At 46.0% G+C, this 25815-nt stretch overlaps 1 protein-coding gene across 1 annotated transcript; it reads right to left on the bottom strand.

The window, feature by feature from the left end:
- Window positions 1–38: 38 nt before the first annotated feature.
- ABCF3 (ATP binding cassette subfamily F member 3) lies at window positions 39–21100 on the bottom strand. The gene is made up of 21 exons (XM_028731730.2): window positions 20943–21100; window positions 17647–17794; window positions 17280–17359; window positions 16623–16675; window positions 16114–16211; window positions 15272–15394; window positions 14007–14273; window positions 13802–13882; window positions 12001–12060; window positions 11623–11679; window positions 11326–11348; window positions 9829–9884; window positions 9446–9646; window positions 7474–7550; window positions 6075–6119; window positions 4625–4757; window positions 4131–4219; window positions 3262–3353; window positions 1985–2117; window positions 1740–1827; window positions 39–1349 (listed from the first exon to the last, which is right to left on the bottom strand). Exons 1-21 carry the CDS (start codon window positions 21016–21018, stop codon window positions 1191–1193), a joined length of 2139 nt encoding a protein of 712 aa, XP_028587563.2. The 5' UTR covers window positions 21019–21100; the 3' UTR covers window positions 39–1190.
- Between the last annotated feature and the right edge of the window lie 4715 nt (window positions 21101–25815).

Raw genomic sequence — 25815 nt, 5'->3', positions numbered from 1 at the left:
AGTTCCACAAGCTGAAAATAAGAAACAAAACTCCAAAATGCCAGAGAGATTCCATTTTATTTACAGAGCAACCTCAATGCTGATGATCAGGGCGTTGAAAATTTACCTTGCAACATAAAAAAATCTCTCTCTTTTTAATTACCAAGACACAGTGTGTTAGCTGGGACAGAACGGAAGTCCTGCATGGAGTTTAGACCGTTAGAAGCTCAGAGACCGGACAGATGTGTGGACCATTCATTTGAGCAGCTTAGCTACCATTTGCCAATCTAGTGTCCAGCATATGTTTTGGGAATATAGCCAGGATTGTAGTCCAAAACATCTGCAGGGCACCAGCTTGGCAAAGGCTGGCTTATACCAAAGCCCCAACAACAGAACTGCCAAGACCACCAACCACCTTCTGGCAGACAGTGGGGTCAACTGTTGTGTTTCCACCCCAGAAGAACTCTCACCTTATCCCATTTCCAAGATCGCAGCCCAGAGTGAAGACGGGGAGGAGAGACAACCCCCCTCCCTGCCTTCCACCCTACAAAAGCATCACCTGCACAGGATAGAAAGGGGAACCGAAGGCTAAGCCATGAAGAGAGAAATGCTTTCCTAAGAGGATCTGAATTGTGTGTTTGACAGTTAGAAGAAGAGGCAGGACCTCTTTACTGCGGAATGGTGGGGGGAGAAGGAAGACCCCCCCCAACCATTTCTATGGCAAGTTTGGAGTTCCACCCTTTTTCCTGGAGCAGCTACTCAATGTGCAACATTTAGCAGCATTTTACACACGCACAAACCACCTGATTGCTCACTGAACATGACAGCATCAGGTTCAATTCTACCAAGGAGACAGGTGGAGAGAGAGAAGGGATTGCTTGCAGCAGGTACCTCCCCTCCTCCTGTCCAATAAAGCAGCACTGGGCACTCCCCACCTCTCTCTCTGCCATCCTTTGGTCCCTGCCCAGCAGAGACTTGGCACAGATCCAGCAGCAAAATGGGCAACTCTGGTCGCTTTCCTCCTCCTGCAATCCCCAGCAGGTGCTGGCTTCTGGGGCGGGGTGGGGTGTTGGAAGGGTGAACCCAACAGGCACAGCTAATGTTCACACGATGTAGGCGAAGCCCCTGCTGTACCATCAGGTTATGATGGGGGTTGCTGGGCGGCTTACTCCGCTCCCAAACAGCTGACGCACACAGTCTGGGCACCTGCTTTATAGAAAGCCCTCCTTCCGAAACTGCTCTTGCAGGATGTCTCTGTACTCGTCAAAGCCTCCCTCAATGCGCTGCACAGTGCCATTCCCACACACCCACAGCTCCTGGCACACCAACCGGATGAAACGCTCATCATGGGAAACGAGAATCAGACCACCCTGGAACAAGAAGGACAAAGAAGCTTCAGACTTAAAGCATGCTGTACCAGCCTCAGCTCTCCCATCCATTCTCCTGCTAGCTTCAGGTGCTAACCCGGGGCTCCTGTTATCTCTGCAGATTTTGCAACATATTTTAAATCTTGCAAGCTCCTTTTTGGAGATCCAGTTTTGGCTGAAATGTGGGATATAGTTGTAATAAAAAGAGACTCCGAGGAACAGGGCAGCAAAGCTGCTCAGCTCTGTTCATAGTGCAATTTAAATGGCGTAGAACAGCCTTTGCCAACCAGATGTTTTGGACTACAACTCCCATCAGTCCCCAGCAGCACGGCTGGACAGGAAGTTAAGTGTTTCTGCCCAAAGACCCCAACAGCTACTTGGAGGAAGATTTACCCGGAAATTGTTGAGCGCTTTGGCCAGGGCCTCAATGGTCTCCATGTCAAGGTGGTTCGTCGGCTCATCCAGAATGTAGAAGTTGGGGCTGGAAGGAAAAGGAAAAAGCAATGAATGTAGCACTGGGTTGGAAATCCCTGAAGCGAGCCACAAAGGCACTTCCTTCCTGTGCAATGATTGAGGTCATTATAAAAGAAAGCAGAGGTGTGTGGTGGGGGGGGGCATACTCATCTGAGCATAGTTACCAAGGCATGGTCATCTGAGCAAAAGCCACTCTGCTTTTCTGGCCTCCAGACAGGCTGGCAACAGGACGGACTGCTAACTCGCCAGAGACTCCATAGCACCCCAGCTGATGGCGGTACTCCTCCTCTGTCTTCCCTGGAACCCAAATACCGAAAGGTGTCAAATTCATGAAGCAGCTACCACTTACCAGCATGTTAGCTGAACAGAACCTCTCATTGCTAATGAGTACCCATTGCTGGGGAGCAGCTACAGAAGAAGGCCTGCTTATGGGACTCCCACCCAGAGGCATCTGGTTGGACACAGTGAAAAGCAGGTTGCTGGACTAGATGATCCTACTCAGCAGGCTTCTTATATTCTTGAGACCACCACAGCACTGCTGCTCTGCCAGGATCGGTGAGACCACGGTAGCCTAGTAAAACAGTGATCTTAGCACTGGATTAGAGAAGTGGTGTGGCATTTATGGCACACAAATTCACAGAAAGAACTATGCGTTAACTGGATGTAACAGCTAAGAAGAGAGGCCCCAGATTACTAGGATAGGGATGGCAGGTTAGCTTGACAGTCTCTTTTGGTTACAGAGCAAAGTGGATTCTTGAGTGGCTGGCCTCAGGAGGACAGTGGGAAAATTATTATTTGTTATTATTAATTCAATCTATTGCCTGCACTTGAACATCAGGGCCCAGGGCAGGTTCCAACAATTTCAATATTAAAAACAATCCGAAACAAATTAGTCACAGGAATAAGGTCCTGAAAACATGGACCTTGTGTCTCAAAGGTCAGGGCAGAGGAGCGTTTCTGTCTGACATAGAAACTACATTTTATTATGTTTCTATATTCTGTTGGAAGCCGCACAGAGTGGCTGGGGAAACGGAACTATCAAGCCTGCCCCCCCTTGCAGAGAAGTCACATAGGGCTTTAAATGCTAATGTGAGCACCTTGAATTGGGTTTGGAAACTATCTGGCAACAGATGACACTTGGGGCTTCCTGATCTGGTGAGTTACACAATATGCACTTGAACGAATAGAGAGAGTAATACATTGTTAAGCTCCTAACTCAAGCTAGATATGGTATAAAGCACATATATGTGTCTTTTTGAAATACTGAGGTGGGGAGGATGAACTGCTTGTAGATCACCAATAAAGCATAAGTTTTCCTAGAGGCTGGATAGCTGAAGGCCAGGAAGGTATATTTCTTCTCTCCCAAATCTGGCTATATTGCACCCATCCTTATTTTTGTCATGTGTCACCAACTAACTCCACAGGAATCCCTATAGCTTACCTGGAAATTTCTTTGCTAGTAGCTCTGTGGCACTGATGTTGAGATCCAGCTGATCCACATGGTGCTGGCTAAAATAGCCAATCTTAAGGTTCCTGCCAAGCCAGAGCGAGGAGAAAGAATGTGTTATTACAGGAAGCAATTATGCAGCAACAACCTCCCATTTCTGAAACCACCTAAGTGAAGGAACAATGTTCTTCCACTATGTACAAAAATGCTGCTGCCTGACCCTGAGGAGAGAGCATAAAAGCACAAATGGACTGTTTCTCCTTCAGCTACCAAAGGAGATCCATTTTCCACAATTCCCCCCCTGCCCAAGGCAAATGATCTCTTACTGAATCTATTTGAATCAGTATGCTGAAATAGTTAGTGGAAAGTAGGTTTCATATATTAATTCCCACATATCACTCCAGTTCCTAAATCATTTGGATTTATTTCTCTTCCAATAAAGAGTCAATGTAATGAATGAAAGGGAGGAATCATACAAGACATTTAAGGTGGATGATGAGAAGCTTTGCCAAGTACAGAAAATCGGACTCTTGGGCTCTGATAGCTCCTCAAATGTATTGAGTTCTTATCAAGAACTATCTACCACATTTCCAAAGGCTCCTCCCCCACCACAGGGACGAGAAACTTGCTTCTTCCATTAATAAAAGCTTCAAAATCCCTATACTCCACATTTCAGAATTTGCGGCATCTATGTTTTGCAGTTCATACCATCACTGAGATTCTGCTGGAGACAGAAAGCAACACAGAAGCACATACCCTGAATGCTTGGCAGGAATCTATGTTGTATTCACAACTCAGCTTTCTGTGGTTTGACCCATTCACCCCATAACACTATCAAGCCCCCTTATTTTTGCTGAAGCTACCTGTGAGCATGCCTAATTCCTTCAACAGGTGCCAGGTCTCCCATCATGATCTTCAACATTGTGGACTTGCCAGCTCCATTCTCCCCTACCTAGAGGAAACAATTAATGAATGAATAAATGAATGGACATCCTTCAGAACTCTGGGAGGGTTTCACCTGACAATGCCTATTAGAGGAAGCCCTATGCAAGTATGCAATGGGGCTTTCTCCCATTTCCTTTTCCTGCACACCCCCTGGAATTGGCTCAGCGGGATGTGTGTGTGTGTGTGTGTGTGTGTGTGTGTGTAGAGAGAACTTCTAGAACAGTGTGCCAGGAAGGGGGGTGGGGAGAGAAAAGAAAAGGGGATCATTCTGTCTGGCAAGCTGCAACCCTTGCGCAGATCGAACATTCATCATAACGCGAAATCGATTGTCACCCTCTGTTTTAATTTTAATTGCCATTTAATTGCCAAAACTTCAATAGAGATAATCAAAAAAGAAAACCCCTCTCCATACCACACAGATGCGGGACTCCAGGTCGGCTGAGACTGAGAGGGAGCGAAAGATGTAGTTGTTGGGCTCATAGTAAAAGTCCACTTCATCCAGTTGCAAGATGGGAGGAGAAAACTTCTCAAAGCCATCTGGGAACCTGCAGGAAGGAGAAGGAAACTGAGCACAAAAGGAAGTAGCACAAACGAGAGTGGTGGGCAGCAGGGAAAACACTTCTGTAAGATTTTACTGAATTCTTAGCACTGTTCTGACCCTAATACTTAGCACTTACAGTGCTTTCTGTGTTCAAAGCACCTCTCATACATTACTAGAGGTACAGTCTAATGGCATGTAATACATCCAATTTGCTGAAGCCAAGTAGGTCAGGGCCTAGATGGGAAATTGTCACTTTAAGTTACAAGGAATAAACCATTAGAAATAATCTTATTGCAATCCATACAATAACTCCCTAAGGCAGGGAGTGGAGGCATACTGAACAAGATTCAAACTGGAGCCTTCTCAGTTTATAGCTCCATCTCTTTAGCCATCGGGCCATCCCAGTTTTTCAGGGCTGTTATGACAGTAGTGGTCAGGGACCATATCAGGAACACGAGCCACCACACCACGACATCTGAGGAAAATGGAAGGGTCCCTTCCAATTCTATAATTCTATTGGATTGGTGAGGCAGCAGTGTGAAAAAGATGAAGTCTCTATAGACCCGGACACTGTGTCACTGGGTCATTGGCAATGGAAGTCCACTGCAGGAGCTTCTAAGTGCAGAACAGGAAATGCCATGCAGAGAATCTGCACTTTCTAAAGAGCCTGTTACCACACTTGCATCCAGGCCACTTTTTAAAAAGCCCTTTCACAGAACCCTCTGCAGAAAGTGCCTGAGGTATGAATCAGTCTGAAGCCCCCAAGAAAATGAAGAACCAAAATGAGAAACTCAAACCAATCTGTGGACATGAGATTTTTGGGAGCAGGAAAAGAAGAGGAAGGAGAACATCTTCCCCATATGTTATGGTATTGCATCCCAACCAGGTTTCAACTCGATTCAAAGTATGGAGAAGCCTTTCCAACTTGGTGCTCTCCCAAAGTCAGTGAACTCCAGTTCCCATCAGCTCCAACCAGCATGACCACTGGTTAGGAACGATGGAAGTTGTAGTCCAAAACATCTGCAGGCGGCACCAGGTTGGGGAAGGCAGGTCTCTTCACTTTCCATTTGTAGTATGCAACACAGTATGCTGTCCCATGCAAGTTCCTAAACCAGCTGATTTTCCACTAAGAAGTTCTTGAACACACAAAGGTATCCAAGACCAACCAACTCTCGACTTAGTGGTCATGAAGTGAGGAGTTTATCAAGACCAAGAAGGTCAAGAAAAGAATGGTTCTGGCTCACAAGGCAGAGAGCTTCCGGCTCTCCTACACCCTCTTCTGCGAAAGTCAGCTGTCTCATTTATGTGAAGAGCCACTTACTTCATTATCACTTCAGAGTCTTTGTCCACAGGTTTCAATTTTGGCCTAAGAGACAAAAGAAGGTCAGACCCATTGCAACAAAAGAGGACACAGCAATTTAGAAGCAGGGAAGGCCTCATTCACACCAGAGCACCTCCCATGGAAAGAGCCATCCTCTACTCCGGACTCACCAGAATCAGTGAAAGCAGACTGCCCCCATCCTCTTCAAGTCAAAGTTCTCCTAACAACTTGAGCAAGAGCATCTAAGCCAGCCTTGCTCAACCTGGTGCTCTCCATATGTTGTTGAATGATCACTCCAGTCATCCTTGGCCATTGACTATGCTGGCTGGGGCTGATGGGGGCCCAATAACATCTGGCAAGGCTGGTCTATGAGTTCAAAGACAGCAAAGCATGGGGGACCACCTGTGGCCTTGACTCAGTTTGGAAAGCACTGTAGATTCCCAGAAACAACCTGCTTTCTCTGTTAATAACAAGAGTGGGGAACCTTTGGCCCCCCTGATGTTGTTGAACTACAACTCCCACTAGCCCTAGCAAGCATGGTCAATGACCAGGGATGATGGCACATTTGGAGAGCAAAAGATTCACCTCACTTGGTTTATAATAAGGCAGGAATGCTGGCCTGGATTCATTAAGTTCAACACAGTAATATATTTTTTTGGGGGGTGGGGAATTCTTACGCTTCCAATATATATACAAATTGCAAAGATTCCAAAAAGAAAATCTTGTCCAAGGAACTTTGATATCTTGGTGACTTTGTGGGCCCTGCACTTCCAGGCCTCTGTTATCACCCCAGTCAATTTATTTTGCTTATTGATATTGATATATGGATATACAGTGGTGCCTCGCAAGACGAAAAGAATCCGTTCCGCGATTCTCTTCGTCTAGCGGTTTTTTCGTCTTGCGAAGCAACCCCATTGGCGGCTAAGCGGATTAGCGCTATTAGCGATTTAGCGCTCTAAGCGGCTTAGCGGGCTTAGCGGCTAAGCTGTTAAAAGGCTATTAACAGCTTAGCGCCTTTGAAAAAAGGGGGGGAAAGTGAAAAAAAATGGCGAGACTCGCAAGACGTTTTCGTCTTGTGAAGCAAGCCCATAGGGAACTTCGTCTTGCGGGTTTTTCGTCTTGCGAGGCATTCGTCTTGCGGGGCACCACTGTATATTTAAATATTTTATACCACCTTCTTGCCCTAACAGCAATCTGCAGAGCCTACAATTACTCATTCACTTATTCATTAACACCATCTTTGTGCCACCCCATAACTTAAGAAAACAAAACTCTTTGCAACCCCAAAGTTAAAAGGCAGTTGTCTATCTCCAGGTAAAAATGTGCAATGCAAATATGGGCCAACATGATTGTGCACCCCTGACAAATAATGCTCAATCCAACTGTTGTGGATACTCACAGCTTCTCCAGAAGTTTGAGTTTGCTCTGCACTTGAGACGCCCGGTTTGCATTATAGCGAAATCTATCAATAAAGACCTTAAAGGGAGAGAGAGAGAAGGGAAGATCAGAGTCTTTCAGGTAGGAGAAGCCCCATGCAGAGTCTCAGTCATAAGACCATGGCTCATTTGTGGACCCTAGCCACTGTTATTTCTACAAGTGCATCCTGGTGATTTTAACCAGGACGTACTTTAAAAAATGCATTGCCCTGGATGGCACCCTCTGCAATGCAATGAGGCCTAAGAAGTAGGTCAAATTGCTTTCTTGCAGGTGCCACTGAAGTAATACGGGGGCCCTCAGGTATAGTAGGGGTTGGACCTGAGGAACAGAGCACATTCTGTGTACTCATAGGCATATCATTCAAAACCCACTCACATGTTTCTCATTCCAGTTTACACAGAAGATTGTAAGCCTGTGGGCCGTACCTAGTGAAGTCTCAGAAACATTGGCAAGTCGGGGTGGAAATGGGTTCCAGTGGTCTTCCTCCATCTCACCCCAGTTCTCAACATCTCACCTCTGTGACCCCAGACCTTGCAAAAAAAGGTTTCAAATGCTTTGCAGGGGAAACTGATCTTTGAAGCAGAATCATACAAAATGTACACATGGGAAGGTAATCGGCGTGGAGTCATTGCACACAGGACGTTGTCTTTCTCGTCAACGATCTTCTATTTATTTTAGGCTGTCACACGATTAAAATGTGTGAGCTGATTCACCATATGAATCTTAACCAATTCACTGTGCATTGATTTACATGTTAAAAGGGGGGGGGGGACCACGACACATCCTTTGGTTTAAGTGATGTGCACGTGTCACAGCAGGACATCAACTGAGGCATGGAATGCTAACACAGAACCCAGAGGTGCACGGGCACCCATAGGGCCTTCCCTGCTGCTCACAGGGTTGCAATCACACATACTCCTGAGATTTCAAGGGAGGCATTACAGCTGAGGAGTTGAAAAAAAGTGAACATACTTTCCCCCAAGCCTAATTGCTGTTAGGAAAGGGAGAATATGGCTTGGGGGTGGGGTAGTTGTGGTGCACATATGGTTTCTCCGATCTGCAAATGTGCCCACAGACCCATAAAGGTCGGCAATCCCTGTTTTGAGGCGTCCTGCCCTTTTTTAAAAAAGCAGTGCTTGCCATCTGCAGCTTTTATAAATATTAAGTATTGTAACATTGCATCTAGAAAAAAATTTAAAATCTACTGACTGATTTATAGTGAAGATTTGAATAATAAAAAAGAACTGATTAAATCTGCTGTGCATTCCTAATTTGATTAGTTGCAGAGAAAACTAACAGCCCTCACCTAAACTCACTAACCCAGGTATGAGTGAAGTACTGTGTACTGAATGCTGAAATCCACATGCAAAGAAAAAGGGTAGAGAATTGTGCTGGGCACAGGATTTGGCCTCTTGAGAATCTCATGCTTCTTTCTTTTTTAAAAGCAAGTTTCTAATCTGTAGGGCTGCAGAGGCGCGCTTGAAAGTCTGTATGCAACGGCTGCTGAAATCTCAGAAGTCATAGGCATGTGGCCACATTCGGTGGGTAGGGGTGGGTGGGGCTTCATTCACCCCTCCAGCTTCTTATTTATCCCCGTGGCCAGGAATTCCAGAATAAATTACGCAAAATAATTTGGAAACCACAGTACAAATTATGTGAAAAGCAATTTCGCACAATGTCAACATAGGTCAAAAATTTCACTTTTACTGGAGACAGAAACTGTGGTGGTCTATCAGCCTCAGCCAGAGAATGAGCAGTGGTCAGGGAGGATGGGGGTGGGAGTCTAGCAATATCTAGATGGCTTTAGGATCTCCACCCTAAGCTCAAGAGATGGGTCTACATGAATCTACATGACTTCCCTCTGACAGGCTCTTAGTATTGACCCACTCAGCGAGGCTATATCCCTAAACCCTGATCTGCTCCCCCAACCATACCTGGATGTGCTCTCGATACTGTTGCTGAGCCTCATACTCGCGCTGCTGGTTCTTCAACCGCTCTTCTTTGATCTTGACGAAGTTCTCAAAATCGCCACGATAGCTGTCGAGCCGCTGCGAGTGGAGGTGGATGATGTCAGTGGCCACAGCGTTCAGGAAGTTCCGGTCGTGGGACACAACCAGGATGGTTGACTGCCATGTCTGGAAGAGCCAGCAACCAAGAGGCAACGTCAGCAGTGTGAAAATTTCAGACAGATCAAGGAGGACCTAAACCTATTTCTCACCATAGCCTCTTCCCACTTTTCATCAAAATGCTAAGGGAAACAAACCAAAGCAAACCAGAAGCACAATCTGGGAAAATATTCTTTTAGCTTCCAACAGACCTGCAAATAGTTCTCCAGCCAGATGATAGCCTTCACATCCAACATGTTGGTCGGCTCTGGAAGTGAACAAAAATCAAGTTTTTTTGGCAAGGGACTTAGCAGTTAAGAAATTATTTCAATTAAAAAGCACCCGTTCTCCAAACAGGAGGGAAGTTCTTCGACAAAGTGATGATGTAACTTTGTGGTACAGCATATGCTGTGCAATTAAGCATCCTGGGTTCAGTCCCCCATGAAAGCATCTTAAGTACCCCAAGAACTGGAGGGAAAACATCCTGGATATCTGCTAACCAACAGTAGCGATGGTAGGAAATTAGCTGGGCCATTGAACTGAAGGTGCCATCAATTAAATTTCCCTTGAGAGGACTTGGTAGAGAGGTTTCACTTGTATTTTGGGTCTGATTACAGACAACTGTGCTAGACCCATAATTCAAAGGGTCACACATCTCTCTTAGGACTGGCAAGTGTCCGTATACAATGCAAAAGCTCTGAACTTGAACAACTAAAAAACAACAACAAACAAACTCCTAGAAATTCCAAAATACCAAACACATTTCTAGGACCAAAAGAGGGTCTTTTTATCAACCTGTTAGATCCCAGAGGACCCAAGTAGATCTGCTGGGGATAGATGGACGTGCTTTGCTGGAAAAGAGTTGGACTAAACAGTAGTTTGGTCTTCTCCTGTTTTATGGGTCAACAGAGACCACCACTTACAATCTTCTGAACAGGCTATGCTCCACTTTGGGGCCAAGATCTAGGAGTTTATATCACATTCCATGGATTTTTCAGACTGTGCAGCAACTATGAGCTCACCCTCCCTATAGCACAGACTTGTATGATGGTACAAGGTCTACATGGCTTTGCCCCACAATCTATTAATATATTTCACTGAACTGCCAATATCATCTAACCAGTTAAAACTAACGTGCATTAATAAACTTTGAGTGCTTATTAAAATGGAGGGACACTTTTAATATATGTTTAGAACACAGAACCAAACAGAAACATGGTGCCAGTTGATCTGGATTGGATCAATTGTCATGGTCCTCTTGCTCTGGACTGGATTAATTCAGAGCAAGAGGACCAGGACTCAATTTAGATCTTCCTTCAATCTTGCTCTTTTAGCCTTCAAATTATGGTTAGAAAGCCAACTTCAAACCATAGCTTCAAGCAATCATTTTGAGGCGACCTGTTTGCTTCATTTACCACTGCAAGTTTACCACTGTAAACTTTGGCAAGATCAACTTGGAAATGAACAACCGAACCCCAACAGTTGAGGGTCAAAAAGCTAAAGGTAAAGGACCCCTGACAGTTAAGTCCAGTCGCGAACGACTCTGGGGTTGCGGCGCTCATCGGTGCAACGGAACACCGAAACCAGAGCAGCGCATAGAAACGCTGTTTATTGAGGGTAGCAGCACGTGGAACATTGCATTTCACATTTGGAGAATACTGTGTAGTATGCACTTTCTTCTCCCCCATTTGCCTCCAGACAATACTTACCATCAAGCAGGAGGAGGTCAGGCCTGAGAGCACCAGAACCAACAGGACAAGGAGAAAGGGATGGAGAAAGCAAGAAAGAGAGGCAGACAATCAATATTAAGGCTCAGTTTGAAGGCTACTATGAAGTTGTTTTGAAAGCATTTTCTCTTACAACGTGGGATGGCATAAGCCAACAATGACTATCCCATCCAACTTCAGCTGTTTTTGTTTAGATGTCTTAGATTTGCTGGGTTGACAATTCCCACTCAGCCCAGGAGTTTGTACCATTCAAGAACACAGCACATCAAGAAGACATACCTGGCAAAAAGGGCACGAGCTAAAGCCAGCCTCATTCTCCAACCACCTGAAAACTCTCTGGAAAGAAGGAACATACATCAGATTCCCTGTGCCAGGTGGGCACCCATCAGCCTACAGGTACAGCAGGCAGCCTTACGGTTCTCAACAATAGAAGGTGGAAACTAGAGGTATCCCAGCTCAATCTATTGTCTCTCTACCCACATCCCCTGCCCAAATTGTAATGTGAAGCAAGTGGTTACCAAGCTTTCCATCACCTGGTATGTGCACCTCACCCACAAAAACCACCTGACCTGCTAAGGTAGAAAGGAGGAAAAGCTAGGACACCCAACAGCTCAGATCATAGCAGAAAAAAGTCAAGCTCTGGTAGAGATCACTTACTTGGTTGTCTGTTGCTGCATCTTTGCACTGAATCCCAGCCCAGCAAGAATGACAGATGCTCTGAAAAGTGGCACGGGGGGTGGGAGGGAGAAGATAAATAATTGAATGAAGTCAGTAAGTTGGGGGACAAAGTATTTCCCATGAAGAGAAACTGTTCTGCAGTTTCAATTGGCTGAAAGATCTGTATGTCGCTCCGAACGCACTCAAGACTGTTAACGAGAAATTTAAAGGCACAACACCCATCCGAGATGCAGTGCTGGAGTTTACTCAAATGTAAACAGATAGAGAAAGAAAGGAAGATCAGCAGCAAGCTTCACACCAAAATATTACCTTTACCAGCTCAAGCTGAATGTGATAATCAGTTGTGCAGTTCTCCTACCCAAGCAGTTTTAACAGACATCTGCCTCAGAAGCTGCCAGTCCAATTGGCAGAATTTATTACTCAATAAAAATTTAATTAAAAAAAAAACAATTGGCAGAATTTATTTATTTCCTGACATTTAAACCCAACCTTCCTTCTGCAGTGGAACCCCAAGATTGTGCACTTGTGGTTCCCACATAGGCACACCCTGGGAACTGTTTCAACTCCCCATTTCCTTTAAAGTAAATGTAATTCTTTTAATGATTATACAGTAATCAGTACTGCAGAGATACAATCCCTGGCCCTCTGAGCAAGACTCCAACATGCAGTTGGAGAACAGAAAAGTTGGAGAGGTGTTCCAGCTTGCCCTTGAATCTGACCCCTGCACCCTTTCTGTAACATACTAATAAAGGTAAAGGTACCCCTGCCCGTACGGGCCAGTCTTGACAGACTCTGGGGTTGTGCGCCCATCTCACTCTAGAGGCCGGGGGCCAGCGCTGTCCGGAGACACTTCCAGGTCACGTGGCCAGCGTGACATCGCTGCTCTGGCGAGCCAGAGCTGCACACGGAAACGCCGTTTACCTTCCCGCTAGAAAGCGGTCCCTATTTATCTACTTGCACTCGGGGGTGCTTTCGAACTGCTAGGTTGGCAGGCGCTGGGACCGAGCAGCGGGAGCGCACCCCGCCACGGGGATTCGAACCGCCGACCTTTCGATCGGCAAGCCCTAGGCGCTGAGGCTTTTACCCACAGCGCCACCCGCGTCCCTTAACATACTAATATCCTGCTTCAATTACATCCAAGGCCTAAATGCATGTCTTGAAGGGAGGGTGGAGGCACAGCTTGGAGAGTGGCTGGCATGCAACCTCTTCAGCCACCATCTCACCCCTCAGGCAAGAAGTGTGCCTCAGTGGGTGGCTGCTCAGGCATGGCTAGAAGAGTGGCTGGCACTCAGCCTTCTCCTCCTCCCAGACTCGCTTGGCCAAGTGGTTGGGCTTTGTGAGCAGCTAACACATCCCTGTTGCACAAGTTATGTCACTGCTGCTTCCCTGTGGCACGCCTGGCTGGGAAGTGCTTGGCTCTTTGTAAATAGGTGAAGACTTGAGCTGTTCCGATTCCACCAGAGCTGGAGACCAGCATGGGACACCAAGGGCAGATCATGGTCAATTTATGGGCAGATCAGCAAGGTCAGAAGCCAAATTCATGGTGTGTTCACCTCAGCCCTGAGGTTGTTGACAGGTGCCCCATCAAGCAACCTTCTGACACAAGCCCTGTAAAAAAGGACTCCACCTCCTAACTGGATTTGAAAGCCAGAGTTTGGAACATCATACATCCCAAATCCTGGCAGCCATTCAGAAAATTTCTCTCTTTGACATCTAATAGACAACTAAGCAAATGGCTGAAGATATGCATTTGCCACAACTAAAATGAGTGGCATCTTACCTTGCTGGGGCCTTGTCTGCCTCAATCTCTTCTAGCCTGGCATAGATTTCTGACAGTCGAGCGCCTTCAGTGCCTTCTCCCCTGAAACAGGACATAAGAACAGTGTGTCAGTTTTCTGGGTGGTAAGAGAAGGTCCGCTCAGTACCAGAGGACGCTTATGTCTGAGCTAGGAAATTTGGGAAGGTAGCATCAAGACTAGGATTACCTTCCAGAATTGACTCGGGCTGTCAGCTCCTTCTCCTCCTTCAGCAGACTCTCGCGGGTGGTATCGCACTCTAGCACGCTCTGCAGGGCTGGCGTATCATCCCCCGCCACTTCCTGCTCCACGTGGAGGATGCTGATGTGTGAGGGTATGCGCAAGTTATTGCTGGCAATCATCTTCAACAACGTCGTTTTGCCCAACCCGTTCCGGCCCACCAGGCCATACCGCCGGCCATATGCCAGGTTCAAGTCTGCACCAGTGAGGAGAACACTGAAAGGAGAGAACACACAGACCCTTATAACAGTCAGAGTTACCGGCCCATGGAGTCTCTGCACAAAGCAGGTTGCTGTCCTCCCAAACTACAGAAAGCATGGGAAGCAGATGAGGCAGAGTGTCAACACCTTGTGGGTAGAGCTACAAGTAGGCTAGCTTAGGAAGCTCTCTCTCTCTCTCTCCCCACCCCCTTTCTACTGCTTTGCTTTTAGTTTCTGCTCACAAGTAGCATAAATCCAGCCATCACACCACCCAGCGCTGACTTCCTTCTGCCTTCAACTACAGAGGCAGAACTTAGCCATCACAGCTAGTATTCTGTCAAATACCTCCTGGCCTCCCAAGCTTCCAACAACTTCCAAACATACTATTTTATAAATGTGTACCTCACCCTTCGGTGTAAAACATTCCTGCAATAGCTAAAAGCCATAACATGCAAATAACACAACAGCAACAGAAGAGATAAAAGCAAGGAGAAACAGGAGCAGTAAAAGATATTGAAGGCCTTGGAAAATAAAATGCTCTATGCCCAGCACAAAAGACACATTATAAAAGGTGCTAGATCAGGCTCTCTGGGGAAAGCATTTCATAATTGGGGAGCCACAACCACAAAGGCCCTGTCCTCAGTTGCTGCCCGTCATTTTAGACAGTGAGGGCACCCAGAGGAGAGCCTTCAAAGACTGCCCAAGTATACAGGCAGGCTGACAGACACCAAAATAGAAATTCCCCAGCTCTCAAGCTAGGTAGAGTTCTAACAGGATACCTGCCAGCACTTTGAATTGCAACAAGAAAAAGGCTGTTTCAGCATTAGTAAGATGTTCAATGCTCAGTTCCAGTCATTGATCATGTTTTTTAAACTATAACTGCATATAGGCAGCCCCATGGACAAGCCTGGCAACAACCTGAGCACCACCTGCCATTTCAGAGGTTCCCATTCACAGCTGACAGGCATGTCTACCCCACAAACTCTGGGTGCCCATCAGCCTGCAAGCACTCACCGCTCACCGAAGGACACGTCGAAGTTCTCAATGCGTACATCGTAGGATTTGTTCTTGCCTGATGTCTCGAGACGAGTTTCCTTCTTGCTGGCTGCTTGGCTGGCAGATGCTTCTTCAAGCACCCTGACATCAGGCAAGAAACAAAAGGGACCATTAAAGCAGGGGAAGGCAAACATTTCTTCCCCTTATTTGGAATGCCTTACTCCTACCATGAAAACTTGATTCTTGTATGTAGGCTAGAACCCATCTCCCTGGCACAGTAGTTTTCTACGTGGATAGGGAGAAGAATAGTTTCATTTGGTGGCCCTGAGACCTAGTATTTTGAAAGACGGAAAACTCCTAAGAACCCTGAAGATGTAATTTTGTATTGAAAAGCAGCCAGCCAACTCCATCTTCCCCAGAGTCTCCTTGCCTCCTGGCACATCCATTGGGTCAGTATTTCCTCCACCCTGTGCATCAGTACTCTAGGCCAGGAGCAGAGAACCTCTGGCTCACCAGGCCTCCCTATTTGGCCCACAAAGCCATTTTGACCAAACCACGCTCAAACTAATAGCTGGGCCAAAAAGGGAACTGCAGATTGGTGGCACTTGCAAAGCCCTTGGTGAGGTACTTGTTGCTCCAACACACAGCGCTCTCTGCAAGCACCTTTGATCAGCTGAGTCTACCCAAAAAATGCAAGGCAAGATAACCAGCTCTGGCAGCACAATTTTAGCACATGTCTACGGTATCCAGCTCCAGGAATTTTGAAGTCTTTGCTGCCAGCCTCCTAGGAATCTCCCGTGGGGTCTGAGAAGCAGGAACCATGCCCTCCCTGCTCAAGGCTGATAAGACTTTTCACTCACAATGGGCTTCCAGACTTCATAGAATCTCGGTCCTGCTTCTTAGTCTGCTTTGCTTTGAGGCGAGCCTCTGCTTTCTCCAGCTTCTTGGCATTCACTATCTGCAGTGCAAGCGAGGGAGAAAGAAGCATCAGAGGTTGAGTCACTGGGATTAGGTTGTGCCCCCCCCCCGCCCCCAGCACAGTTATGCTACCTCCCATTCCACCCAACTGCAGCACACTGCAGAATGGAATATATGGACTGAAATGGAGCAGAGGGAGACAGAGGAAGCCAGGATGCAATATGCCAGTGGTAAGCAAGGTGGTGTCCTCCGAACGTTGAATTTCAATTGTCATCAGCCCAGGAAGCATGGCCAATTGTCAGGGATGATGGGAGCTGCAGTCCAGCAACACCTGGAGGGACCATGTGGGCCACCCCTTAGAGAGCAAAGGGGTCCTTGCTACCCTAACAATATAGCCTTAGCTGGCTCAGCAGCTTGGAGTCAACTGACCCTCCAGCTCTGGTTCGCTTACCGAGTTCTGATCTCTCTTCAACATCAGCCCTGGCAGCACATCCATGCCAGAATCTGAAATCAAGCAAGAGAGCAGTGAAAATGCTGCTTACAAGAGCTTCAGCACCAATACAGTCCCTTCCTCCACTGTACCCTGCTTAATAAAGCACCGTAGTTGGTATTGTTGTTGCACTGTTGGCACCTGTCTGTCGAGAGACAATGGAGTACACCTTTGGCAGTAAAGTCAAACCGCTGCATTAGCAGAGTCAAAGTGACCTCTCCAGGGTGGAAGTCTGGGCAATGAGTATGGAGATCCTGGGCTTCCCAGCCTCACTGATGTGGTCCAAAGGAAAACAGAGCAATGCATTTAAAACCAGTTTGGCTGCAGGAGCCAAATTTTACTGCAGCAAAGAATTATAATAAGCTTAGGAGGCTTAAATTTTTTTTTAAAAAAATTCAAAATTAAACAGAAGACTGATCAACAACTACTATCCAATGACAGCTAAACAGAACCTCCAGATCTAAAGACAGTATACCTCCTGTTGCATGTGGACAGGGGAGGGGGGCAGGCAAGCTACTGCCTTCATGCACCACTATCTAGCCAGCCACTGTATGGATCCCTGGTCTGATCCAGTAGGGGAGCCCAGATGCGACAGGCCCTTCTGCCAGTGCTACTCACCATAATTGTCTGTGATCTTCGAAAGCTGAATGGGGGCATCCAGGAGCACCTGCCTGCTACCCTGGGAGTTTTCGCTGTCCCTGCCAGACACAAGATAATTAGCTAAGAGGCCCTAAAAAAAGTTTCTCTCTCAGTCACTATTAATACTTCTCACAGAAACAGCCTCATACGATGAAAACAACAGTCACACAGTCCAATATCCTGCCCTCAAACCCTGGGAAAGCAATAGAAAAGGAAACATGCCTAAAACCAGGAGCTGCCAGAGCCCTGCAATCTCTGCATAATCTAGATCCCCACTGGCTGCATTATTGCCATTTGTTTGGTCCCCTCTGCCTCACCCACTCAGTATCAGTGAAAGGGAGCATACATATGGAGAGTGTTGTACATCCGCTGGCAGATAGCACGGATGTCCTCATCGTCCTTCGAGTCTCTGGCCACATCTTGCAAGAGCTCCCCGACCGCTTCAAACAGATCATCCACTGACTCAAAGTCTGAGCTGCCGCTGTGCAGGACCCCTGTGAAAGGAATGCAAGGCACCGTTAACGCATGGCCAAGTCCCTTGCCGTTCCTTTGGGCTTGGTCAGCTACCAATAAGAATAGGGCCAACGTTCCAACCTGGCGCATAGTTTATACTCTGATATTTTATGTGAGTGGTTCATAAATCTTTTAAATAAATAACTAAACATTTACTTCACCTCTTGCATGACCAAAGAACCTTTAGTTGGATGAACTTTCCCACACCGTGCTGTCAGACAACAAAATTGTTGCTTGGGAATACAAGGGGAGTTTCATGATCGCTCATCTCAGAGAATCACAGAATTCTCAGGAATCTTTTGCCGAATGTGGGGCTCAAACCTACGATCCCGAGATGATGAGTCTCATGTTCTACGGACAAAGTTTTCCAGTGATAGGAAGAGAAAATCCCCAAGCAACTGGGATATGAGTAAAATACTTCCCTCTTCACCTTTTCAGTGAAAATGCCTGAGGAAGGAGGTCTTACTGTCTTTAAGCTTCTCCAATCCTATCCTGCCTAGCCAGTGTTGCTGAGAGCTTCTCACAGATTATTATTTGGGGGAGAACAATTTTAGTTGAACAACATGGCCACAGAACTTACTCTTCATGACTTGAAAGGGGTAGAGAAAGAGGATAGCTGGGTATTGCAGATTAAAGTTTGCTTCCCTTAAATTTGCATAGGTGGATATACACTTTTGCTGAATGGAAATCCTGAACCATTGACCTAAGACTCAAGTCTGTTAGTAAGCAGTAATTCAATTTATTAAGGTCGTGGGTTTGAGCCCCACTCTGGACCAAAGATTCCTGATTTGCATGGGGCTAAACTACAGGATCCTCGTGGTCCCTTCCAACTCTACGCTTCTATCATTCTATGATCCTTCCTGTGACACTGCTTGGGAAAAGAAAAGTTACTTAATCCAGAGAGAAACAAGTGTGATCTTGACTATGTGGTTTGTAATGGGGGTGGGGTCAACCATGCGATTTATTCTTCCCTCATACAATGTTGCCCACACACCACACCTCAGTTTGTGAAGCAGCCTCTGGGCCTTGGGCTGATCCATACCCTGTGAGGGTTTCCCAGAAAAATACCTTCCTAGACCTTGAAAGGAAAGGAGAAAGGAAGTAGGAGGATAAAGAACAGGCAAAATGTTTCATCATTCTGGAACTCTGAGTCCCAATCAGGGAAAGAATGGATTCAAGGCTGCAGAGATGAGGTGATGTATCAAAGCTGCAACACTAGGCATACTTATGATCGCCAAAGAAGAAGAAGAAGAAGACGACGACGACTTATCTGGATGTAAATCCAGTTGAAATCTATTGGGCTTATTTCCACATAAGCATGTTTAGGATCAGGGCTGAAACTGAAATAAATAAGAGTAAAGTTTGCTTCCTTTAAACATGTCTAGTTGGATAGAAATCCTGAACCACTGACCTAAGACTAAAGCCTGTTAAATAAGCAGCCCATGATCTATTTTCTGCTCTGCCGACTTTTGCCTCTGGCCTGCCCCACCACTGGTATGTGGCCCTTGGGTGCTCGCCTCAGGCTGAAAATGGTGAAGCTGGCAGGTGAAGACTTTTTTGTTCAAACAGGCTTTTAGGAACTGACTACTTTCAATCAAAGGGCTGGTGCTGTACTGTTTTTAATTATGATTGTTTGCATGGTTCCAATAGATTTTTCCAAGCATATACATATAGCACACACACACAAACACACACACACATATATGTATGCATATATTACTTTACCATATATACTTTACTTGTACAGTGGTACCTCGGGTTCCGGAGGTCCATTCTTAACCTGAAACTGTTCTGAACCTGAAGTACCACTTTAGCTAATGGGGCCTCCTGCTGCCGCCGGAGCCCGATTTCTGTTCTTATCCTGAAGCAAAGTTCTTAACCTGAAGCACTATTTCTGGCTTAGTGGAGTGTGTAACCTGAAGCATATGTAACCTGAAGCGTATGTAACCCGAGGTACCACTGTATATATATTCTACTTCTAATAGCGTTGGTTTTTAAAATGATTTCCCCCTCATGGTTCTCGTTTAGCGGTTCTCATTTTTATATGCAAGCTGTCATGAGCCCCAAGGAAAAATAAATACTGTACAGTATGCAATAATAATTTCTTGCCTGTCATTTAACAACAAGTCTGCCGTTATCTTTGGAGACCCCCTCAACCCCCCCCCCGCCCAATTAACTCATTGAAATATATATATATATCTGTCACTTGACTGGTTTCCAAACAAGGTAGGTGGCGTTGCTGATTTGTTAAACTGGGTGGCTGACAGGCCCTCAGCCTGAACCACAAGTGTCTCTTTAGGCTCAAATTTGGGGAGAAGGCGCTTGATTCCTTGGATTGCCCACTGAACCAAACAGGAGTTACTTCTGAGTAGGCAATGTGCAGGAGCAGCAAAGGTTCTTGGGATGCAGAAAGGTTTTTAAAATTATTATTGAAAGAGAGATTTGCAAGGGGGTGGGCACGTTTTATAAAGCATGTTTCCAGCTTTAAGAAGCCTTGTGGCAGTTTGAGCAATCGTGTGACTACTGTGTGTGTATATGCATGTGTATATGTATAGACACACATATGTATGGATATTGATATGCGCGCACACGCACACACACACACACATATATATATATATATGAGAATGAAATATATGATATATGGGTGTCATTACCTGGGACCTTCGTTCCAGATAACACACACACACACACACACACACCATGGGTGTAGCTAAGGGGGTGGTGGCAGAGGGGGGCACTTGCCCCCCCCATCAAGTAAAACAATAGAAATAACTAATTGACCAGTTACGCCGGTTGTGCCCCCCCCCACGAAGTCCTGCCCCCCCTCCCTACCAAAAGCCCTGGCTACGCCCATGACACACACCCGCCTGGGGGCCTCGCATCCCATACAGCCGACACGAGGGGAGGCCAAAGGCGAAGAAGGAGCGGAGGGCCAAGGACCCGTTTCGCTTCCTCGCGCCGCCCGCCGCCCCCCTTCCCTCAGCATGGCCACCTCAGCCTTGCGGAGGGAAGCCGGGGACAGCCACGCTGAGGGAGCCCGGCTGGTCCCGGCTGTGCTGAGGAGAAAGACGCCCCCCGCCCGCAGCCCAGCCCCCCCCCCCCGCTTCGCCCTCGCCTCAGCCGCACCGGTCACGTAATCGAACATCTCCCCGTCGAGTTCCGGGAACTCCCTCCGCAGGATCTCGGCGCAGGAGGCCGCCATCGCCGCCCGGCCTCTGGGCCTTCCTCGGAGCCCGGATGCAGCCTTCGGACTCCGAGGCCGACGCCGCGGTGGTCGATGGGAAATGTAGTCCATTCTTGGGAGGAAGGAGAGCAGCCGGGCGCAAAGGACCCTGGGAAAGAGGAGGGGCAGAGAAAAGGATCGGGGCCTTCCTCTCCCCATTTCTCATCCAACTCCAAACGCAACCAATGGCCCCCTTTTCCATGTCTGCAATATCCTAGGCCCAAAGGGTGGAAGAGAGTAAGAGTGGTTCTACATTGCAAGGATAGTCCCTCAGAAGCTGGTAGACTCTCCTTCCTTGGAGGTTTTTAAAAAGCAAAGTTTAAACGGCCGTTTGTCGTGCATGACCTGGTTGAGATTCCTACATTGCAGGGGGTTGGACTAGATGACCCTGGAGACCCCTTCCAACTCTAGAACGATTCTATGATTCTGTTTTCTCCTTTCTGAATGGGTAGCTCTTCTACACTGAAAGCAAACCTTTTGGGGGGCGGGGTGTAAAGAAGGAAGTGTGTGATTTTAATTCAGAAGAGTCAGCTTTTGGAAGATTAGGAAATATTGCTCTAATAGCACTGCATGCGAGGTAAGGCAAACAACAAAATTAGCAACCCCTATGGTCCACTGAATGATACTCCCAGTATGTACTGTTTTAATATGAATAAGTACGTTTTGGCATATTCCATTTAGGCCACCAGATGGCAGCAACAGCCTGAATTTGATAACGTACGTTGTTGTCCTGTCCGACTCTTCGTGACCCCCTGGACCAGAGCACGCCAGGCACTTCTGTCTTCCACTGCCTCCCACAGTTTGGTCAGACTCATGTTTGTAGCTTCGAGAACACTGTCCCACCATCTCGTCCTCTGTCGTCCCCTTCTCCTTGTGCCCTCAATCTTTCCCAACATCAGGGTTTTTTCAAGGGAGTCTTCTCTTCTCATGAGGTGGCCAAAGTCTTGGAGCCTCAGCTTCAGGATCTGTCCTTCCAGTGAGCACTCAGGGCTGATTTCCTTAAGAATGGATACGTTTGATCGTCTTGCAGTCCATGGGACTCTCAAGAATCTCCTCCAGCACCATAATTCAAAAGCATCCATTCTTCGGCCATCAGCCTTCTTTATGGTCCAGCTCTCACTTCCATACATCACTACTGGGAAAACCATAGCTGTAACTATACGGACCTTTGTTGGCAAGGTGATGTCTCTGCTTTTTAAGATGCTGTCTAGGTTCGTCATTGCTTTTCTCCCAAGAAGCAGGCGTCTTTTAATTTCGTGACTGCTGTCACCATATGCAGTGATCATGCAGGAGCCCAAGAAAGTAAAATCTCTCACTGCCTCCATTTCTTCCCCTTCTATTTGTCAGGAGGTGATGGGACCAGTGGCCACGATCTTCGTTCTTTTGATGTTGAGCTTCAGACCATATTTTGCACTCTCCTCTTTCACCCTCATTAAAAGGTTCTTTAATTCCTCCTCACTTTCTGCCATCAAGGTTATGTCATCTGCATATCTGAGGTTGTTGATATTTCTTCCGGCAATCTTAATTCCAGTTTGGGATTCATCCAGTCCAGCCTTTCGCATGATGTATTCTGCATATAAGTTAAATAAGCAAGGAGACAATATACAGCCTTGTCATACTCCTTTCCCAATTTTGAACCAATCAGTTGTTCCATATCCAGTTCTAGCTGTAGCTTCTTGTCCCACATAGAGATTTCTCAGGAGACAGATGAGGTGATCAGGCACTCCCATTTCTTTAAGTAGTCACAGCTTTAGTTTGCTGTGGTTGACGCAGTCAAAGACTTTTGCATAGTCAATGAAGCAGAAGTAGATGTCTTTCTGGAACTCTCTAGCTTTCTCCATAATCCAGCGCATGTTTGCAATTTGGTCTCTGGTTCCTCTGCCCCTTCGAAATCCAGCTTGTACTTCTGGGAGTTCTCGGTCCACATACTGCTTGAGCCTTCCTTGTAGAATTTTAAGCATAAGCTTGCTAGCATATGAAATGAGTGTAATTGTGCAGCAGTTAGAGCATTCTTTGGCACTGCCCTTCTTTGGGATTGGGATGTGGACTGGCCACTGCTGAGTTTCCCAAACCTTCTGGCATATTGAGTTTAGCACCTTAACAGCATCATCTTTAAAGATTTTAAATAGTTCCGCTGTAATTTGCCATTTCTGGGTATCAGCAATTTTCTGGGAAGTTTTAAAAAGGCAACAAGGGTAGAGATCTCAGATAATGTGTATCAGGCTGGAGGCTGCTGAAAAAAGAATGTGTTTGCATTCACCAGAGGGAACAGGACAACTTTGGCTGAGGTGTAAACTGTCCAAACTTTCTGAACTGTAGTCTGAACAGGCAGTGGGCTCATCTGGGTAAGAGAAAGAAAATCTGTGCTCTGTAGGATGTGGCAGGATGGGGGAGCCTTTTCTGGGGTTTTACTGCAGAGTGAGGAAGAGAGAGACTTCTATTATGCTCTTCCTTAGAGGCAATGTTGGGAGGTTTGCACAATGTCTACAGCCATACTACCCTGAACATGCCTGAATTTGGAAGCTAAGCAGGGTCAGACCTGGTTAGTACTTGGATGGGAGACAGCCTGGGAAAAATGGGTGCCATAGTATGCCTTTGCCTCCTTTGGCCTGTTGGCGGCCCCTCTGTGCTTTTCCCTCTCCATTTGCCACACTACTGGCTGCTCTTTCATCATTCGTTTTTTTATCCACTTCTATTGTGGCGTCCCCTTTTAGCCTTGCTACGCTGCAACTACTTCCTCCCTTTCACTACAGACTCTATGCCAGAGAACGCTTGCTGCTTTTTAGAGTGCCAGGTCCACTGAGCACATGCCTGCCCTTTACCTGAGGCCTCAGGACAGGTTGTAACAATTAAATATATAAGTAGAAAGCAAGTAAAACAGAACAGTAAAACCATAAAAGTGTAAAAACAATTAAATATATTTACATATATAAAATAATACAAATCTTTAAAAACAATTCTGCATGCAAAGGCAGTTAAGATAGTTCCAGTAGAGATGTAGACTGGAATAATAATAATAATAATAATAATAATAATAATAATAATAATAAACACTTGAAAGGCATGCTGATGAATCTTTCCCTTCGGGTTTCCCTCAGATCCTCATTTTCCCAGGCTCTAGCACAGTTCACCACATTTACACATCTTTGCAATTTTTTAAAAGAAGTGCTTATGATAATTAATCAGTATTTAAGTAAAACTTTTTATCATTGTGCATAATTTCACAAACATATCCCCTTAATGCATTTTTGTATGTTGTTTTTGTTAATATTTGCATTTTGTTTGCACTTGTTCCTAATACGTGCATTTTTGTGTTGGAGAACCGCATCATAAAATTCTGAGGCATGCAAAGGGTACCTGCATGTCAGTTCATGTGTTGTTTCAGGAAGCGTGAAGTTATGCACACTTTCCCTGCTTCCCAGTTCCAGGCATACCTCCTGGAATACTTCCTTGCTTGATTAAAATGGGGAGCCAGCAAAGAAAATAAATCAGCCGAGGGCGTAGAACTACAGGGTGGTAGGACCTGCTAACTGCCACCAGAGGGCATCCTTGAATTAAGAGGAAGCAAAGGAAAGGAAATAAGACAGAATAGCTTAGAAAAGAGCCAAGTCTGGATTTACACCTCCTCCTCCATGTTTTAACTTTATTGCTAAAGTTGCTATATTGCTATATTCATTACCTCAAAGATGCACCATGGTCTTGGATACCATCAATAAAGCAAAACACACACACAAAAAAGAGGGGAGGGAATTTTGTATTGGAAGCTAAACACAACAATAAAAATACACTTTGTAGTTTGATTAAATTGGGACTGGCTCACGATACTCTTATCACTCCCAGGAATCTGTGTGGGTTTGTGTCCCTGCACCTTATTAAACTGATAAGCAATAAATACCCTTCATTTCTCCACAGTATCCATAGTCCCTTTGAAATTTCCTTTGGCAGCATCTCACAGCCACTGCCTTAGAGAAACTGAAAGAATTAGGGCAGGACATATGTTCTCAAGCCAGCTGAAAGATGTGTTGTTGGGAGAGTCAATAAAGACATTTATTATTTTCTTGGTTTACAAAAGTATATGCCTTGTCTGTTTTTTCAGGTTGTGCAGGTATTTGGGGCTTATTCTTATTTTTTTGTGTGAGAAAATAAATGAGTGTAGTTTCCCGCCCCCCGCCACTTCTGGGTTGAGGGAATCCAGATTGGGAGGGTTTGGAATAAATAGGTTAGTTAGATTTGGGGTTAATGTATTTATTGCCCTTTGTTAACAGCATGGCGATTTCCCTGACTTCCTTGCATACCACTGTATCATTCACCAGCAAGTTTTGGCAAGCAGGAGATTGAACACAAAAATGTCATGGATGTAGCTTTTAAAATTGTAAATTCAATTCATGGAAAATCACTTCTAAGGCGGCAACCGGAAGTAATTTTACACACAGATGTAAGATGGCTCAGTAGCATAGCTGTCAACTTACAGATTTGAAAATAAGGGACCAGCAGCCTTGAAAATAAGGGACCAGCAGCCAAAATAAGGGACCTGCAGCCTCATCTGTTCCTATTGTTCTAGGACCAATCAGACTGCTGCAGTTTGGATCCTATTCAACTCGGTACATAACATAACCAGAGGTTCAACTGAATAGAATCTGAATCACATGCACCACAAGGCCTATGCAGCCTCAACTTAAGATGGCTCCCCGGCCTGGCTTTGCACTGCAAAGTTTGCAGCAGCACGTGCAACAAAATGGCGTCCAGCATTCAAAAAACCCCTCAGCTTGCATTAAC

This window comes from Podarcis muralis, chromosome 6 (assembly GCF_964188315.1).
Source record: "Podarcis muralis chromosome 6, rPodMur119.hap1.1, whole genome shotgun sequence".
Lineage (NCBI taxonomy): Eukaryota > Metazoa > Chordata > Lepidosauria > Squamata > Lacertidae > Podarcis > Podarcis muralis.
This window is presented reverse-complemented; position numbering and strand designations above follow the sequence as displayed.